We start from the raw sequence: 19,691 nt of genomic DNA on the forward strand, positions 1-19,691 counted from the left end.
TTCCTATTTCTGTTTTCTATTTTCAGTTTTTCTGCATCCTGTTACATTCTCACCTGGTCCTTCTTTAGATGCTATTTATCATAGAGAATCATTAACTCCTTTTCTGTTGCAAGGAAGACATATGCTATTTACAAGGCAAGTGTAAAGTGGGGTGGGGGTGCAGGACCTAGCAAGAATAGAAGCAGGAAAAGGAGCAAAAGCAGATTTTTGTGGGGACTTTCAGTTTCCTTGTCTCAAGACTTCATTAAAATCCAAAATTTCTTCACTGAAGAGAACAATCAAGGGAATGAGAAGGTAAGCCACTGACTGGTAGAAAATATTTCCAAAGATATACATAACAAAGGACTTATTAAAAATATACCAAAAAAAATCTCTTAAAACTCAATGAGAAGAAAATGAACAATTCAATTTAAAAATGGGCAAAAGATCTGAACTTTACCTTACCAAAGGAGATATACAGACAGTCAAGAACTTATGAAAAGATGCTCAACATCAGATGTTTTTGGGGAATTGCAAGTTAAAAACAATGTGATGTCACTACACACCTACTAGAATGGCTAAAATCTAAAGCACTGACAATATCAAATGGTAACAAGGATATAGAGCAGTCCCAGAAAGACAAAGAGGAAATTTAAATGTGTATTTTTAAGTAAAAGAAGTCAACCTAATAGGCTACTTCAATATTGCAATTTATTCTTATATATATATTTGGTCTTCTGTGGTTCCTGGCTCACAGCTCCTCAAACCCTTGGAATTCCTTAAACATTGAGGATGCTACAGGTTACCTTTGGTTATGTTAATGAATGACTTTTGGAAAGAATTTAGGACTTGGGCTGGTTGCCAGAGGAGTCAACCACAAGATTAGTGGTTCAGAATTTTCAGGCCCACTCCCCTCACCTCCACAGAGGAGAGAGGAGCTAGAGGTTGAATCAGTTCCCAGTGGCCAATGATTTTATCAGTCATGCTTTACAATGAACCCTCCATGAAAAAAACACCACAGGGTAGGGTTTGGAGAGCTTCTGGGTTGGTCAGAAATTCAAGTAACAACCTGGACTTGTGATTGGAACTTCTGTTTTTTTTTTTTTTAAAAAAAGATTTTATTTATTCATGAGAGAGAGAGAGAGAGGCAGAGACACAGGCAGAGGGAGAAGCAGGCTCCATGAAGGGAGCCTGATGTGGGACTCAATCCCGGGTCTCCAGGATCAGGCCCTGGGCTGAAGGTGGCGCTAAACCACTGAGCCACCTGAGTTGCCCATGACTGGAACTTCTAATCTGTAGCCCATCAGTCAGAAGCACATGTGACAGCCTGGGCTTGCCATTGGCTCCTGAAATGGGTGAGGGGCCCCTTGACCTGTGGAATCTGATGCTATCTCTGAGTTGAGTATGGGACACCCAGCCGCTGTCCAAGAATTGCTTGATGGTGTTGGGGACATTCCCCCTGCCACACTGAAATCAGAATGCAGAAACTATACAGAGTTATATAACATGTGATTCCAAGTGAATGACATCCTGGAAAAAGCGAAACTATAGAGACGGTGATGTGGGGTCATGGGGTGCAACAGTCAAGAAAGAATTCTTGAGACATTTTATGGTGCAAAAAAGTGTTTTTGTTATAGCACGGAGATAGGACCCATGGGCAAAAGGAGCTGCACTGGACTGTGAAGAGAGACTATTGATACACTTTTAAATTTGGGGTGGGGGAGGGTAGAAATAACTTAGGGTCTCTAAAGGGGTTTCTGCGTGTTAAAGAGGAGTTACAGTGTCCTGGAGGTCTGGCTGTTATTAAGATAAGGCTGCATTTAGTCTCTAGCAAAACATCAACATTAAGGCAGCTGGGAGTTGCTTGAGTCACACTTTGCATGTCTCTGGTATTTATCCCTGGGCTGCAAGTTGTAATGAAATCTAATTTTGGTTACATTTCTTGTACCTGTGCTCTCCTCATCGACAGTAAAACACAGTAAAAAATGGTGATTGTCAGGGGTTCAGCAGGAGAAAGGGATGAATAGGTAGAGCACAGAGGATTTGGAGGGCTTTGAAACCATTCTGCAGGACACGATAGTAGATGCATGTTGATGCTTTTGTCAAAACCCAGAGCACGTATAACACCAAAAGCAACCCTATTTTAAACTAGGGGTTTTGGTTAATAATGATAGGTCAATGTTGATTGTAAGTAATGCACCCCACTATGGGGGTTGTCAATAGGGGAGAAGGAGGGGAGGGTATATTTAAGAATTCTATGTATTTCCTGCTCATTTTTGCTATGAACTTAGTGGAGCTCTATAAACAGTATCTATTAACTTTAAAAAAGAAGATAAGCATATCAGAAACTAAGGACAAAAGTGAAAATTGCAATGAAGCTTTAGTTTATTCTCAGTAAGCCTATGGAATGCACTTCGGAGCTGTTTCCCCAGAACTGGATATTTTCCTCTGAAACTGTTGTTTTTAAAAGCATATCTCCTTATAGGTATGTGATGTATCACTCTACAGTTTGCATGGAGACTTTATATACATTTATTCATTTTTCCTAAATCTGTCAGGTCTTCTCATTATTGCACATGTGATATTATTGACGCCTAGAAAGTTAGGATTTAACCCACAATTGCTAGGAGGACGTCAAACTCCAAATCCAGTTTCTTCCAAAGGACTCAACATCCCTGGAGAAAATAGATGGACAGTCTATTGCTGGTACAGATGGACCAAGAGCAATGATTTCTAACACAGATACAGTTGATGAGGAGCACGAAGGCTGCCAAGGCTCCCATTGAGATGTCATTTTAGCTGGAGAAGTAAAGAAGGAAATCCACAAAAAAGAATCATTATTCCCGTTGCTATCTTTTTGTTTTAGTCATCTAGCCGGCCTATTTCTATCCCACAGAGCTTCTCTGTTGGTGTGTTTTTGCAGTATTGTATTTTCCCATCTAGGCAGCATGGTACAACACTTTCCTTCGAACAGGCCACACGAAGAGTGTATTAGTAAGAGGAGGCAAATCTCTTCCCAGATTCTAGGATTTGAGAAACAAAAAGTAGATGTTCTTAGGAAGATGTGAATGAAGTCATGCAGTGATGTGTTCTTGAGATTGTGCTGGTTTCGCTTACATAAAGGAGTATGAAGGTTGTCAGTAAGACCCAGAAATTAACCTATAATTAATTATGACACTTGTAGGTGGGGCTCAGCACCTCTCGAAATGCTCAGTGTGAAAGCTTTTAATGATGTCTGCTTAAGTCTGTAAAACTGTTTTCAAAGCAACACACATCTAACAAAATTATTACTACAAAATGGGTTCGATATTACTGGGTGAACAAACAGTTTTCTGTGTGATGAGAACTTGAGGACTGTATTTATGAAGTCAAATTATTTGTATGAAAAATAAAATAATTTAGGTAACTGCTATTGTTCAACCTCAGAATTGTGTGGTTTCCTCTCCCACTACTTCTTCCTTTTCTCAGTTAATGATCTTACGTACTTTTTCAAAACTGTGGTATTAACTATGGTCACTATGCTGTACAACAAACTGCCAAAACTTATTCATGTATTCATCTTATAATTAAAATTTGTACCCTTTGGCCAACAGCCTCCTATTCTGCATTCTCTTCCCAGGCTGGCAACCACCATTCTTTCTGATTCTGCGACTTTGACTTTTTCAGATTCCGCATTATGCAGCATTTGTCTTTCTGTGTCTGGCTATTATATTTAGCACAATGTCCACTAGGTTCTTCCTTGCTATTGCAAAAGGTAGGATTCTCTCTCTCTCTCTATCTATATATATATCTATCTATATATCTATATATCTATCTATATATATATGTCTCACACACACTCTCTCTCTCTCTGGCTAAGTAACACTTAGGAGGACATTGGACTGAAGTGGCTGTAATGCCTTGGTAGCCTATGTAGTAATAAGCAAATCCAAGTGAAGCCAAAGTCAATGAGCATGAGTCCGAGGAAATGGAATGTAGGAAAAACTAATTGCAAACAGCCAACTTGGCTTTCCCAAATAAGGCAACTGCTTTAGGTATAGCCAATGAAGGAACTACTTAGCTTCCCTTCCACAGCTTCTGTGTAAAAGCCTTTCCTCTAGCTTCTGTTGGTGGTCCTAACAATTTTAAGTTTAGTGCTGCTTGATATGAATTGGCATTTACCTGAATTAATGTGTAAATTTTAGTGTGCCTCAGTTTATCCTTTAACAACATCTATAAAATTTTCTTTATTCCTGCCGACAGCCATTTAGGTTGTTTCCATATCTTGGCTATTGTGAATAAGGCTGCAGTGAACATGGGAGCTATCTCTTTGAGATCCAGATCTTATTTCCTCTAGATACATACCTAAAAGTGGAACTGCTGAACCACATGGTAGTTTTGTTTCTAATTTTTTTGAGAAGTCTTTGTACTGTTTTCCACAATGGCTGAACTGATTTGCAATCCCACTGACAATGTATGAAGCTTTTTTTTTCTCCACATCCTTGCCAAAACTTGTTACCTTTCGAATTTTTGATAATAGCTATCCTAACAGGTGTTGAGGCAATATTGCATTGTGGTTTCGATCTGCATTTTCCTAATGCTTAGTGATGTTGAGCATCTTTCCATGTGTTTTTTGGCCATTTGTATGTCTTCTTGGGAAAATATTTGTTCAGTTTCTCTACCCATTCTTTAATCAATTTAAAAGATTTTTGAGTTGCATGAGTTCCTTATATATTTTGGATATTAACCCCTTATCAGATACATGGTTTGCAAGTATCTTCCTCACTCTGTAGGTTCCCTTTTCATTTAGATGATCATTTCCTTTGCTGTGCAGAAGCTTTTTAGGGTGATGTAATCTCACTTGCTTAGTTTTGCACTTGTTGCTTGTGCTTTTGATGCCCTATCCAGAAAGTCACCGTCAAAGCCAAACTCATGAGATTTTCCCTTAGTTTTCTTCCAGGAGTTTTACAACTCAAGGTTTTATGTTTAAGTCTTTAATCCATTTCAAGTTGGGTTTTGTATATGGTCTAAGATAAAGGTCCATTTTCATCCTTTTGCATGTGGAGATCCAGCTTTTCCAAAGCCATTTACTGAAAAGACTACTTTTCCTACTTTGTATTCTTGGCACTTTCTCAAAGATTAAATGATCATTTACTTGTGAGTTTATTTCTGGGTTCCTCTATTCTGTTCCATTGGTTCACAGTTAAGCCATTACCACACTGCTTTGAATACTACAGCTTTATAATGTGATCTAAAATTAGTATGAGTCATATCTCCAGCTTTGCTCTTCCTTCTCAAGACTTCCTCTATAACTTTAGTTTTTCAGGGTGTTTTGTGGTTCCATATGAATTTTAGGATTTTTTTTCTATCTCTGTGAAATATATCATTGGAATTTTGATAGAAATTGCATTGAAACTGTAGAATAGTTTAGGTACCATGGACATTTTAACAATATTAATTCTCCCCAGTCTATGAACACAGAATACCTTTCCATTTATTTGTGTCTTCTTTAATTTCTTTCCTTAAGACTTTAACAAATGAAGAAGAAGGTCATTATATAATGATAAAATATCAAGTCATCAATAGGATGTAACAATTGTGAATATATATGTACCCAATGTTGGAGCATCTAAATTTATAAAGCAAATGTTAATAGAACTGTTGGGAGAAATAGATAACAATGCAATAATAGTAGGGAACTTCAATATCCCACTTCAACAGATGATAAATCATCTAGACATAACATTAAAAAGAAAATATTGATTTTGAACTACATTTTAGGCCAGATGGATGAAGTGGAGCAGAACAATGCATCCAATAGCAGCAGAATGCACATTCTTCTCAAGTGCATACAGAGCATTCTTTTTTTTTTTTTTTTCAGAGCATTCTTTAGGATAGATCATTTGTTAGGCCTCAAAACAAGTCTTAACAAATTTAAGAAAATTGGAGTCATATCAATATCTTTTCTGATTACACAATTTTTGATCTGTAAGTTAGTAATAGGAGGACAATTGGAAAACTCACAAATATGTGGAAGTTAAATAATACATTTCCACAAAAAACCCAATGGACAAAGGAGAAATCAAAGGGACATAAAAAAAAAAACACTTGAGACAAATGAAAATGGAGACACAATATACCAAAACTTATGGGATTGTGCTTTATGATGTGCGTTCTTTTAGTGTATGTGTCTTATCAGATCTAAAGAGTAACTAGTGAGCTAAATGGGGCCATGAAAGGATATCTTTCCTTCTCTCTTTGGGTTAGATATAAATCTTCTCACATACGTTATGCTTATTTTCCTTTAGGTCAAGTTACAGAACTGAAATGCACCCAAACTCTGTAGTCACAGATACCAGCTCTGGGGAAGAAAAGAAGAAAGTCAGAGAAAGATCAAAAAGACTTCACAGAATGCCTCCTTCAGAGTTAGTGGCCTCTTTGAACCAGGTCTTCTCAGACTATGGCTGTAGCCCTATCACAAAATTAACATCAGTGTTCACACATTAGGAATTATGATAGATACAGTCACCTTCTTTATATGTTATTTTAAGCCTTTGCTAAGTTCATGAATACTTTTAATTCTGATGTCTCTAAATATATAGGACTAATCCCTCCAATTCAACACTTACATCCAAATCACTCAAATTACTATAATTATGTGAAAGGTAGTTTAGGAATATGGGATTGATGTGGTCATCTTGAGTAAATAGAGGCCCTGTAACTTCTTGGCTGTGAGATCGTGGACAAATCATTTATATCTTTCTACCTCAGCCTCCTCTTGCATAAAATGGGGCTGCAACTTCACAAGTATTGCTAAATATAAATGTGATAATATTTGGGTGCTGATCACTGGGAATATGGGTAATCAGTGATATATTGGTAAACCTAATTGTTTGTGGTGAGTTATTTTGGTCTTTTATCTTTGCTACTATTTTCTATGGCCTCCGCCCCCCCCCCCGTTGTTCCCTTTGCAATTTTAGAGTGTGAGAGTGGTGTGCATATGTTTATGTATACTACTTCAAGAAAACTTTACATAGACACAAACAAGCCACCAGAAAGGCCCCCCTCACTCAGCCTCATCACTGACACAGCACATCATTTCTGCAGTGAATTTAGTTTAAAAAAACCCATAAGAGGTGAACAGATGAGAAAGATGTGACTTGGCAAGACTTGGCAGGGAAAGAAAAATGCCTGAGGATAGTTAGTGATTATAAATTTGGTATGATCTGGTTTTGACAATGAACCCATGGTCATTTGAAGGTATAAGGATAGATAAGAGTTCAGATCAAATGAATTATTTTCTTATGCTTTGAAGAGAAGAGTACAAACCATGCTTAAAACAGTGTGTTCTGTCCTGACCATCAAAATAGTGAGGAACATTAACAGAATTATGAATATTTGCTTCTTTTTTTAAAAAATATGTATTTATTCATGAGAGAGAGAAGCAGAGACATTGGCAGAGGGAGAAGCAGGCTTCCCACGTGGAGCCCAATGCAGGACTCAATCCCAGTTGGGATCATGACCTGAGCCGAGAAGGCAGACGCTCAACCACTGAGCCACCCAGGTGCCCCTGAATATTTGCTTCTCTGTGCTTTTAAAAACCATTAAAAAAACATTTTTACTGAAAAACTTTAAACATACAGCAATATTAAAATACTTTTATAGTGAACCCCTTTAAAACCACCAGCTAGATTGTACCATTACTATTTTACTATGCTAGGTTTGTCATGTATCTGTCCATTAATGCATCTTAGATGCAATTCAAAGTAAATTGCAAAAAAAAAAAAAACCCAAACAAAGTAAGTTGCAGACATCAGTAACATTCTCTCTTAAAAAATTCACTATACATATCACATTTAAGACTATACTACATGTAAAAAAGAGACAACACTACATGTTTACATTCTTTTGATGTCAAATTTGTAAACTATGGTACACATAAATCTTAAGTATGTATTCACTGAGGTTTGACAAATGTATACATTTCTGAGCCCAAATTCCTATATCTTGACCATTATTGTATGTGTGACTTGCCTCTTCTTTCTAAGAAATACAAGATTTCTGGTCTTCTGTGGTTTATTTTTTATGTGGTTCCCTTCCCTTCCATCTCCAAAGAATAGCTCAGAACTATTAAGAGATAGTAATTTAATTATTTATCCAGTTATGGACCCTGAAGTAAGCCTTGAAATCAATGGTAGTCTTAAGAGATAGGTAAGAGATTTGTATGAGGAAGAAAGGGTAGACAGAGTGGCACAAGGTGGCACAAGAGCCATTCCAGGCAGGACAGGACAACGAGGTGGAAATAGATATTCTGTGTGGACAGCTGACAGGACCCTGGCCCAGCTGGAGGGGACGGTTCCAATAGGAGAGAGGAGGAGTGGGCCACATCAAGAGGCAATATGTTCAAAGATGCACAATGACAGTTTCCAAACTCCGCAGAATGCCTGTGTGTCTACATTGGAAGTAACAAAATTTTATCAGGGAGTAGAAACTAAAAAGGAGAAGAAAAGCTTAATTTCATTAATGAGCAGTGGGCCTTTTTCTCCAGCAAGGGGAATACTCTTTAAGCATGGAAGAGTACAAATCCCACACTTGAAAGGGTAGAAGGTGTATATTTTCTCTAGCATAACCTAATCTCTCTGGCTCTTTATCTAAATACCAGATGCATCCCCTAGTTTGGTTAGGTCTGACTTAATATACATAAAAGATATACATAAAAGGTAATATCTATGTGCATAAATGTACCATTCCAAAGAGATGAGAAAACTGTGGTCTAGAGAGGATGAATGTTTTAGTTTTATATAAAGTACTTTTCCTGAAATTAGGAAGGAGCGATATTATGTGACCTATGACTTAAATAATAGGTATTGCAAAATAATTGTAAACCTAATGTATTGTCACATTGTTAAAAATCCTTCATCATCTACATGGCAACTTCAAGAATAAGGGAGGGAAGGGGATTTTCCCAAGATCCCACAGTGACTGCTTGGTTGATTTAGATCCAAAAAAAACCAGGTCTTTTTATCCAAGTTTATGCCAGGTCAATTATTCCATATTGTATCTGTATGTATTCCTCACCTCAAAGTAAAAACACAGGAATGATTCTACAGAATTTACTTTATTGACAAGCAAAGCCAGGGAAGTAGGTGTATATTGAACTACCCAAGAGCCGTGCAGTGTAGACAGTATATCTTTATAAATTTAAGGGACCCATTCGAGAAAAACAGAAGTGAGAAAAGAAGTGGCTAGAAGTCACCACCAACACTGCAGAAAATTCAGCATTCTCCTTGATGTTTTAGATTGATCTTCCCGCCACTTTTCCTATAAAAGAGAAATATACATGTATGCTCAGTGCAACATCATTAGTATTCATGACAAAGGTTGAAAAAACGTTTAACTATTTAGAGTCCATGCCATTATTTGGTTCTACAGGTATCCACATTTATGATTTGGCAGAGGGCAACTAAATGTACTTGGAGATGACATCTGGACAAATTACAGAAAACAGGAATCTTAAATTTCAGAATTTTACCCAGGTTTGACCTTTTGTTTTCAATTGTTCATTCTCTGAGAGTAAATATGTATACAACCAGAAAAGTAAAAGTGAAGGAGAGATAATGGCAAAGGGACTCTAGTGTCATAGTCCTGATAGAAGATATAAGAGGCTGAACCTAACATTCAGGTATTTGGCACTTTAGCAGGTCATATATTCGGTCCTTCTCAGTAATATGTGTCCATTACATCAAATCTCTTTTTACCCTACTGCCTTTCTTCTGGGAAAATTTGGTGTTAATTAATCAGATATGTTACATAAGTAGGTACATATTAGGTGTTGATTCAATATTTATTAATTTTATTCTATGTGTCTGGTCTGTTATTTTTAATAGGGAGCTATATTAAAAATATAAAATTCCTAAAATTTTATAGCAAAGTTGAAAGAAATTAAGACATACACAGAAGAAACTCTAATACAAGAAAATGAAGACAGTGGTGAGGAGTGAGAGACTTTTACCTGGCTTAAGCAAGGTTTATAATTTCTCTGGTTTTAGAGTAATCAATTAGACTTAAAGATCGATTGATTGAATTTTTTATTGATTATAAGCCAAATCCTTGGAAAGGTCGAAATCTTTGCCTAAAATCTATAGCATCTGTTCTGTTCCTTACAAACATGAAATTCAATATATATTGGTCCTTGATAGAATCTTCCTAGTATACTATGTAAAGTTTGACTAGTCTGCATATAAAGGATAATCTTTTCCACTATTCTTTGTTGAAAGGCTCTTTTTCAGCGAAATGAAAAAAAGGAATGAACAGAAAATGGTAACTTAGCAATATATAATTTGATATAAAATAAAATGTTGGAAAGTAATTTGGGTAAAATAATATTTTTATTGATGATAAATTTTCTCTAAGTTTTCTATGTTTCTGATTTTGTTGAGTATGATACTTACACCATCGCCTTACAGAAGGCACATTTATTGCCATATGTCTGGCCATCAGAGCCACAGTGGGGGTTAGATTCCCGAGTGCAGTAGACCTTGGGATCCCGGAACTCACCACAGTCAATCTACCAACATAAGCACGGTGACAGTGACATTAGTGCATCCTGTCTGTGGAACTATCCCTCAGAAGAGAAGCTTTGGACGGCAAGCTTAAACACACACACACACACACACACACACACACACACACGAGCGCACGTGCGCACAATGTAAAGCTTTCTGAAATAGAAAATAGCTTTTCCTTGTCTGCTTAACTGGAACTTATTAAATGTAACAGCCTTTTTCTTTGAAATGCAGGAAACCCATTTCTGTGGTTATTGTATTCAGAAGTAAATTAATGATGTATGCAGATCCTTACTCCTTATATAAGGAGTGAGGCAAACACTAAAGGTATGACGTTTTGCTCCAACACTTAATTATTTGGAGAGTTGTTTTTTGACTTTAAATGCTTCTTGCTTTTTCCTTTCTTCCTTCTCTTCCTTCCCTCCTTCCTCTTTTTCTTTTCTTTCCTTTTCTTTTCTTTTCTTTTTTCCCCCACTCTCTCTTGTCAGTGAGAAAAAGAAAAAAGAAAGTCTCTTACATGAGAGAGACGCCTCCTTAAGACTCCTTTCCCTGGCAGTTGGCCCTTTGATCTTGCCATCCAGCCTCTTTTGTCCTTTAGAAAGCAGACATGCAAGAGGCAGTTGGGGAGGGCCTTCACTGTTGAAAGAGTCTAGAACCACCTCCCTCCCCAAACCCGATTTTCCCCTTCCACTGCCCCCTGGGAATGAATAGAAAGAATACAAAATTTCAACAATTAAGACCAAAACAATCAAATGGTATATGAACAGACTTCCTTAGAACATAGACACACTTCACACTTTCAAATTGTACTGGCCCCTGCTGATACCTGAAGTGAGCCGATCAATCCTGTGAAGGAATTTGTTTTGTACACACCATTAACCAGCTGTGCTAGCTTGGACAAGTTCTCAATATCTAAGCCTCTATTTGCTTAATAGAAACTTGAAAAAAAATAACGGTTTCCACGCTTCATTCCTACCATTGTTCTAAGGATCAAAGGCGATCATATAAGAATTGTGGAAAATCAGCGTAGAATAGTTGAAGTAGACCTGGGCTAGGAGTATGGAAAATAAGCTTCTAACTGTACCATCAGACTAGATGGTCTCTGAGGACCCTTCCACCTTTATTGACCCTTCCATTCAATAGAGTGGCTAAAAAAAGCTCAGTCCTAGTTCTTCAATTGGATGGGAGAAATAACAACTTTTGCCTAAATGCTTCCTCCTCCACGTCCAGAGACCCCTCTTCACTTACTGTATGAGAAATTCCAGCATGGTGACTGGGGTCAGAAAAGGACCACTCTCTGAGAGCCCTGAAGGTTGGGGAAGGTAAAGGATGCCTTTGCAGGGACAGCCAGAAATCCCCTCTGTGAAGCAGAGAGCAGGGGGAAACAGGGGAAACAGCAGGCTGGGACTAGAAGGAGGCCATGGCTCTCACAACTTGAGGAGAAGTGGGCTAAGGTTTCTGAATGTCATGTCTTTCTTTCCTTCTCTTTAAAAGATTTTTATTGACTCATGAGAGACAGAGAGAGAGGCAGAGACACAGGCAGAGGGAGAAGCAGGCTCCCTGCGGGGAGCCCGATGCGGGACTCGATCCCAGATCCCAGCACGCTGGGATCACGACCTGAGCCAAAGGTAGACACTCAACCACTGAGCCACCCAGATGCCCCATGTCATGTCTTTCTTGTGTCCAAATCTCCTCTCTCCTATTGTTTGTATTTTAGATTTCTGTACATGGAATCCAAACAACTGGCTTTTCAGTGGAGGTCAAAGCAGGTCTAGGCTAAAGGGGATGGTAGGATTAGTTTTTTTTTCTCCTTTAAAGTTTCCCTCCCTGTGAGGGATTTAGAAAATCCAGGAGAGTTGAAATTGTCCTCTCCCCCAATCTTTTAAAACCCCCTACTGCTCTGTCATGTTGCAGGATTGTTCTGTAGACACACCTAGGTTTGAATTTTGCTTCTTTCACTGACTAGCTACATTACCTTGTACAAAAACTTCACTGCTCTGAGCTTAAGTTTCTTCATCTTTAACAGGGCTGGCAATGCCTATCTTCTGGGATTATTTTAATAATGAATCCTTTGAAAACACTTTGTCAAAGCTCCAGGTATGTGGAAGATTGATACTATGCATACTAACAATGTAAATTGTATCACAGTCTACAATTTCTGGAGCCCATTATTTCCTATCCCATTTTTAGTGAATTTTCTGATGTTTTTTAAAATTGGTGTTGGATTTAACAAGCATCTCTGTTTATTACCTCAGTTCAGCTTCCAGAGACCACTTCCGTGCACTTGGGTGCCAATGTTTAGTATCAGTCTGACCCCTTGTGGTTCTTCAAAGAACTGTGCTTCTAAAATATTCTGGAATAATCTGTGTCTTTTGCTAATGGTGACTACCAGATTATTTAAATTATCTGGAAAATGAGTTTGTACAGTTAATAAATCAACTAAAGAGTCAAGATCATTGATATCTTAGTCTAATATTTTAGTTCTACAAATAAAGCCAGTGAAAGTTTGCAAACACACAATCACACACACACATACACACATACCCCCCCCCCCGCCCCACACACACCCTAGAGTGTAGGACTTCATCTATTCTCCTCTTTACTGAAAAATACTAGTTTAGGTGCCCCTAAACTACTGCTTTCATTATAGTCTTTCTTTCTTTTTCTTTTTCTTTCTTTCTTTCTTTCTTTCTTTCTTTCTTTCTTTCTTTCTCTTTCTTTTAAAAGATTTTATTTATTTATTCATGAGACACAGAGAGAGGCAGAGACATAGGCAGAGGGAGAAGCAGGCTCTCTGCGAGGAGCCCAATGTGGGACTCAATCCCTGGAACCCAGGTTCATGCCCTGACCCGAAGGCAGACGTTCAACCACTGAGTCACCCAGGCATCCCATTATAGTATTTCTTTGCTTAAGAAGTAAGGATAGAAAACACTAACATGTATTTGTTCAGAAAATTATGCTGCTCATTATGTATTCACACGCCCTGCACAATGGCTTTCTGTTGCTGATCAGAAGTAGCATGGAAGGGCAACTGGGTGATTCAGTCAGTTGAGTGTCCAACTCTTGATTTTGGCTCAGGTTATGATCTCATGGTTGTGAGATCAAGCCCCACACTGGGCACCATGCTGGGTGTGGAGCCAGCTTAAGATTTTCTCTCCCTCTCCGTCTGCCCTTCCCCTCCAATTAAAAAAAAAAAGATGAAGTAGCATGAATCCACAGACGCTCACTCAAAGTGGAGTTGGGCATCCTGAGATGCTGATTGCACAGCTTTACTGCTGTTGCTAAACTTGGGTGAGGTAGGTCCTCTTTCTGAAGCCTGTTTCCCTATCTGTAGTTAAAGTGTAGGTGCTGATTAACACTGCCAGGTTGTATTTAGGTGTCCTATCAGTATCTTAATTATGAGTTAGTACAAGCTCATTAGGAAAAATGAATAGCCCCAAACATATTTTAGCCATGGAGCATTGTTTTACTAACTCTACTAAAATTTATCATGCCTTTATCTTAAAATACCAACAAAAATAAACTTATATATCTTAAAATTATTGTAAAAGAAAATGGTTGACAATTATTTATTTTTGAGCAGTTTGTTATATTAATTTCAATCTGGAATACTCATTTAAACAGCACCTTAAGGATATGGTTCCCAAATATCCAGCTTAGTAGGGAAATAAGAAAAATAAAGACAAAGTAGTGAGGGGTTCTGAAAGCAAAATGTATTCTGTTCAAAAACCTATCCTTGTTCTGAGAGCATGTATTTGAAGCATTTTGGTATTACCCTATAATTTCTTTAATGAAGGCTGATGATGGTAAATAGTGGTTTTACTTTTTATTATTATTATTATATTTTTATATTTCTGTTATTTAATGTTTCTACTTGGCAAATTAAAGAGTTGGCAGCGTAGTAGTCACTTAAATTAATGGAGGAAAGTTTATGGAACTATGAATTCCCAAAGTTCAGGAACATGCTTTTCGTTTAGTTTGAACCCTTTCTTTGAAATAATGTGAAACTTTTACAAGTCAGTAATTTAAACTGTTCAACTCTAATTTCCCATCAGGTGCTCCATCATGGAGAGACTTCTTGGCATGAGATATTGGCTTTGGGGTCAGAGAAAATTCTTTCCCTTTTGTCCTGGCTGGATCAGACGTGAGTAGGCATGCTTCCAAGGATAGTTTCAATTTCTGCCTGTTGTTCGGATCGCCAGCATTCTTCCAGACACACAGAAGAGAAATGTAGCCTTTGTGCCATCTCAAAGGTGGCATCATCCCTACCCTTAATATTTGAGCGTAAAAGAGACAGCAGTCTTGGTCAGGCAGGCTTGGTTCATTCCGATTCAGATACCCAAGGCCGGAAGGGGTTCTAGAGGTCATTGAATCCATATTTTCATTTTAGAGATGTGGAAACAAAGGCAGTGAGTAGGGAAGATACACCCCTTGGATCATATAGCCAGCAAGGATTCAAACAAGGACTCATTTATACTGTCTCCAGGGTGTGTGGGCACTCTAAAGTAGGTGCTTTCCAGCATCAGGTAATTACCTAGAATGTAGATTCAAAACTCCCCAGTTGTGTGTTATTACTCAGCAAGCCTGGCATAGTGTCTGAGGATCTGCATACTGAGGAAGCATCCCCTGGGATCCTCAGGCAAGCAGAGTCTAAGACTGGGGTCCATCTACAGGAACAAACCAATAAATAGCAGATTTTCAATGAACCCTAGAAACACTAAACATCCAATCTGGAATTCCAAAATGAAAGAAGAAAAGCAACTTCTGTGTTAATGAGAAAATTGGGGTTAAATTCCATATATATTAAATTTGTATGTAATGGCCTCATCATATTTTTTTAAAATTTTTATTTATTTATGATAGTCACAGAGAGAGAAAGAGGCGCAGAGACATAGGCAGAGGGAGCAGCAGGCTCCATGCACCGGGAGCCTGACGTGGGATTCGATCCTGGATCTCCAGGATTGCGCCCTGGGCCAAAGGCAGGCGCCAAACTGCTGCGCCACCCAGGGATCCCCCGGCCTCATCATATTTTACTACTGAATGGGATATAGAATGTTTTTCTGGATCTTATGTCCTCTCTCTATTCTGATATTTAACATAGGCTGGCTACCATATATATTTAAACATAAGAATAAATCAATTTTAAGATGTATAATTACATATAGCAATACAAACCCATGTGTGTATGCACTAGGACCCAAGTGTATATGCGCATGCATGTGTACACACACACACACACACACACACACACAAGCACATATAGCACACTGGCAGTAATCATGAGGCATCATCCATTATAAGATGCATTTCAATTTCTGAGATGCTAAATTTGAGGAATAAAAAGCCTTATGCGAGCAGAAGGTAAACTAGGGTTGGAAAATGTTTTTCAGCTACTTTGCCAACTCCAATCAGTTGGCTGTAGTGTCTAGAAGCTTCTGATGCCAAGAGTTCTTGAGCACAATGAGGCTAACCAAGAACCAAGCCCAAAGTCAAGTAAAAATGTTCAATATAGACACAGGGCCAGGACTGGTAGAACAAATACCACTTGTTTTGTGTTGTCTTTTGATAGAACAAGAAAACTTGAAAAAGGTGGTAGATTAATTTGGAAAAAAGAATCAACCAAATAAAGAAGATAACTTGTGCCTATTTCAATTGTTAATCCCAACGGTACTTAAGTTTAAGTGAATACTCAGGGCAAGACACTGAACAAGTTTACTCTCTAAGCAGAAATTAACAGCCTCTGTTCTAATAACTCCTTTAGAAGTTGCTAATGATTGATCACTAAGTCATCCTTCTATAATTTGCCAAATACTCTCACATAGTTTATATAACTTAAATCTAATTCTATGTGAATAATATTATTCCTTTTCTATAGTTGTGGAAATTATGGCTCAGAAAAACTGAGTAACTTGCCCAAGATCACACAGTGAAATCAGTGACTGAGCATTAGTGCTATCACAGATTCATCCTATTTTTTTTAAGATTTTATTATTTATTCATGAGAATACACAGAGAGGAGACAGAGAGAGAGAGGCAGAGGCAAGGTGGAGGGAGAAGCAGGCTCCATGCAGGGAGCCCAAGTGGGACTCCATCCGGGGTCTCCAGGGTCACGCCCTGGGATGAAGGCAGGCGCTAAACCGCTGAGCCACCCGGGCTGCCCAGATTCATCCTATTTTTATTTATACTTATTTCACTTTAACAAAATCTGAGGATGGGGCATTTAGACTCTTTAAAACTGAAAACAGTATATTCATAGAGATACTGTAATTAAAAAATGATATACTTCTGATTTCTGTATTTGTCCTGCTTGTCCATCGTTTCTGCTCTTTTACCCATAGGCAAACCTCTGGCCAGGGAATACCAACCAAATACCAGCCAGGTCTGAAGAATAGATAAAAAACATACACTGACCTGTCCTCCTTGACTGAAGACACCTGAAAAAAAAAAAAGCACAAAATCCAAACAATGTAGTCTCTGAATGTGTGAAAAGCAGGATTTGCAGAAAAAAGGTGCCCTCTGTAGAAACTTCAAAAGTGATATAAGGACAGGACCCTGATGGAGAATATTTCTTGGAGGTTGAGGGGAAGTTAGAGGAAATAGTTAAAGGACTCGGGAATTCATATGACAGTCCTGGTTGAGTCACTAATTTACTATGGGAATGACCTACCTATTATCTCTGGCTTCACTGTAGAGAAGTCGGGGTGGAAAGTTTCCTCTAACTTTGACCTTCCAGGCTTCAGTGCCTGCAGCCTCTCCCCAAAGTCCTTGTTACAGGCAGCTGGGGAAGGCACTACTTTTGTTGTTTGTTCTTTGATCCCCAAATTACTCTTCTGCCCTTTATACTCAACCAGCTTTAAATATAGACCCAAATATAGACTTGTACGGACAAACTCATTCTCTTTTCTGCGATATATTTCTCTCGCTACAGCTTTCTAAATTCTTGAAAGAGAAAAAAATGTCCATAAATACAGTTTTGCTTCTCTCTCTTCCATCTTTAGGATTATGTATGTGATTTTAAGTTGTGGCTAATTAGCTCAGTGGTTTAAACCACTCTTTCTTTCTTTTTTTTTTTTTTATGATAGTCACAGAGAGAGAGAGAGAGAGAGAGAGGCAGAGACATAGGCAGAGGGAGAAGCAGGCTCCAAGCACCGGGAGCCCAACGTGGGATTCGATCCCGGGTCTCCAGGATCGTGCCCTGGGCCAAAGGCAGGCGCCAAACTGCTGTGCCACCCAGGGATCCCAGCTCAGTGGTTTAAAATACAGATACAATAAAAGTCTTAGATTCAGTTCTGGTATGAGCTGTTGAATCTTGATTTCTGGCCACTGCTGTGGAACTCCTAATGCCAACACTTCTCACACTGAAACTGCAAAGAATAGAATAATAAAGAAGGAAAGAAATAGGTACAGTGGCCCTGTTTATTCATACAATGCTGTGATAAAAAATATCAGATTGAACTATAACTATCCTTTCAACAATCTGAATTGATAGAATCTATGACTATTGCTCATTAAAGTAGCCAAAGATATTCCCCTGCTTGAAGAATTAATTCACCACCAGCATAAATGTTTCTGCATTTTAGGATTCCATAACTTTTCTGAAGCATTCTCTGGGCTGCCTTTTTCCTCCTTATTTCAATTTCAGTTATTTGAATCTTAATTATAAGAATAATGAGGACAGGAAATTCTTCTTTTGTCTTGGAAACCAAATTACTCGTCCTCCGGACTAGTTCTATGAAACAAACATCTATAATGTTCAGAAGTCATGGATTCAAGTTATGAATTCTGCTTCCTACTTACAAGTCTTTTGCCAATTCTCTTAAGTTCTATGTGCCATGGTTTTTTTTAATATGTAGAATATAGATATGAATACTTGACATGTGTATTGAAGATAATGTATAAAAGCCCTCAGTACATTCTTAAAATATAGAATATGCTCAACAAAAAATATTTTTATCATTACTATCACCTTTTTCATCATCACAGTCATTATCACCATTATAATGATCTCAGAATTTGTCTTTAATATCAAAATTGTTAGAATTTGAAATATGGTAGACAAATACCCTTATTTCCAGTTCGCTATGAACACTGTATTATAACTTTAAGAAAAAAAAAACAACTCACCTGAGAAAATGCTGAAAAGAGCCAGAGAGAAGAGCAGAAAGACACTCAATGTTTTCATGGTGCCAGTTAGCTCACTCAGATCAAGGCTGCTTTGTCCAGCTCAGGTTCTGTGTCAAGACACTTCCCAGGGCACTAAAACGCACACTGAGACATATATATATAGACATGATCAAGGGAGCTGGGATCTCCACCTTCTTTATAAATCATATTCTAAAACCATATGCAAATCTATACAATTTAGGCATTTATTGGGACCTCTTACCAACTTAAAGAAATGCTTCATGCTCTCCAACATTCTTAAAAATTAGAATAATTATGTAAGTTGCACCTTGGATCTTATTAATTGAGGATGTCCTTTCCCAGCTGTAGTCTACGTTTTCCTAACAACCAATATATCCTCCCTAGTCTTCCCTCTAAGGTTTTGCTACATTAAAGGGATGATTCACTGGTGGAGCCCGCTTGATGCCTAGGTCTCTTGCAGACAGGTCCTGCATGTCTGTGGTCCAGATGAGCAACCACAGGGGAATGGAATCTAGGGTGTAACTTGGATTTTTAAAGTCCACGTCATCCAAGGTGTACCCCCCCAAAATAGGTATTCTATGTTGTCACCAGGACTGCATTAGCAAAAGCATTTTCTGGGGGAGGAATCAGCCTGCTAATTTTAAAAATCATCACTGTACTCAAATGCCAGTGATTTTCAATTTTGAAGTCAAAATGAAGAAGGAAGTCTATATATATTTTTTATTTGTAAAAAATTATTTTCATTCATTTATTAATTGGTGGTGATATATGAAAGTATTGAGTCACTATATTGTACATCTGAAACTAATATTTCACTAAGTCAACTAACTGGAATTTAAATAAAAACTTAAAAAATTATTTTAAAAAAGTTACTGAATTGAGGAATATTTAAAATAAGGAATAGTAACTAATTTCTTTTTCTCTATAAGGTAAAAAAAGTAGTCATAATAAAACTTTTTGTTTTTGCTTCTTGAAAATATACTCTTCATATACATAGATGAATCCCATTAACTATCATGGCCA

The 19,691-nt window shown here is 37.9% G+C and overlaps 1 protein-coding gene across 2 annotated transcripts; it reads right to left on the reverse strand.

Annotated features, from left to right (window-relative positions):
* Positions 1–9,056: 9,056 nt before the first annotated feature.
* SPINK6 (serine peptidase inhibitor Kazal type 6) lies at positions 9,057–19,007 on the reverse strand. 2 transcript variants are annotated; one of them, XM_055332086.1, is made up of 6 exons: positions 18,910–19,007; positions 18,648–18,791; positions 16,935–16,957; positions 11,041–11,115; positions 10,410–10,525; positions 9,057–9,279 (listed from the first exon to the last, which is right to left on the reverse strand). In XM_055332086.1, the coding sequence occupies exons 2-6, from the start codon at positions 18,703–18,705 to the stop codon at positions 9,234–9,236; spliced, it is 318 nt and encodes a 105-aa protein (XP_055188061.1). In that variant the 5' UTR covers positions 18,706–18,791; positions 18,910–19,007; the 3' UTR covers positions 9,057–9,233. The 2 variants fall into 2 exon arrangements, with proteins under 2 accessions (XP_055188061.1, XP_055188062.1); XM_055332087.1 differs by lacking the exon at positions 11,041–11,115 and having other exon boundaries at positions 18,910–19,004.
* Between the last annotated feature and the right edge of the window lie 684 nt (positions 19,008–19,691).

Source organism: Nyctereutes procyonoides, unplaced genomic scaffold, assembly GCF_905146905.1.
Source record: "Nyctereutes procyonoides isolate TBG_1078 unplaced genomic scaffold, NYPRO_anot_genome, whole genome shotgun sequence".
NCBI lineage: Eukaryota > Metazoa > Chordata > Mammalia > Carnivora > Canidae > Nyctereutes > Nyctereutes procyonoides.

Excerpts from the sequence above, each read along its gene's own strand:
- SPINK6 (XM_055332086.1), bottom strand. The coding sequence starts at position 18,705 with ATGAAAACATTGAGTGTCTTTCTGCTCTTCTCTCTGGCTCTTTTCAGC. Across the intron at positions 16,958-18,647 it reads TCTTTTCAGCATTTTCTCAG|GTGTCTTCAGTCAAGGAGGA; the intron begins GTGAGTTGTTTT and ends TTTTTTTTTCAG. Across the intron at positions 9,280-10,409 it reads GCCTTCTGTAAGGCGATGGT|GAAAAGTGGCGGGAAGATCA; the intron begins GTAAGTATCATA and ends TCTCTTTTATAG.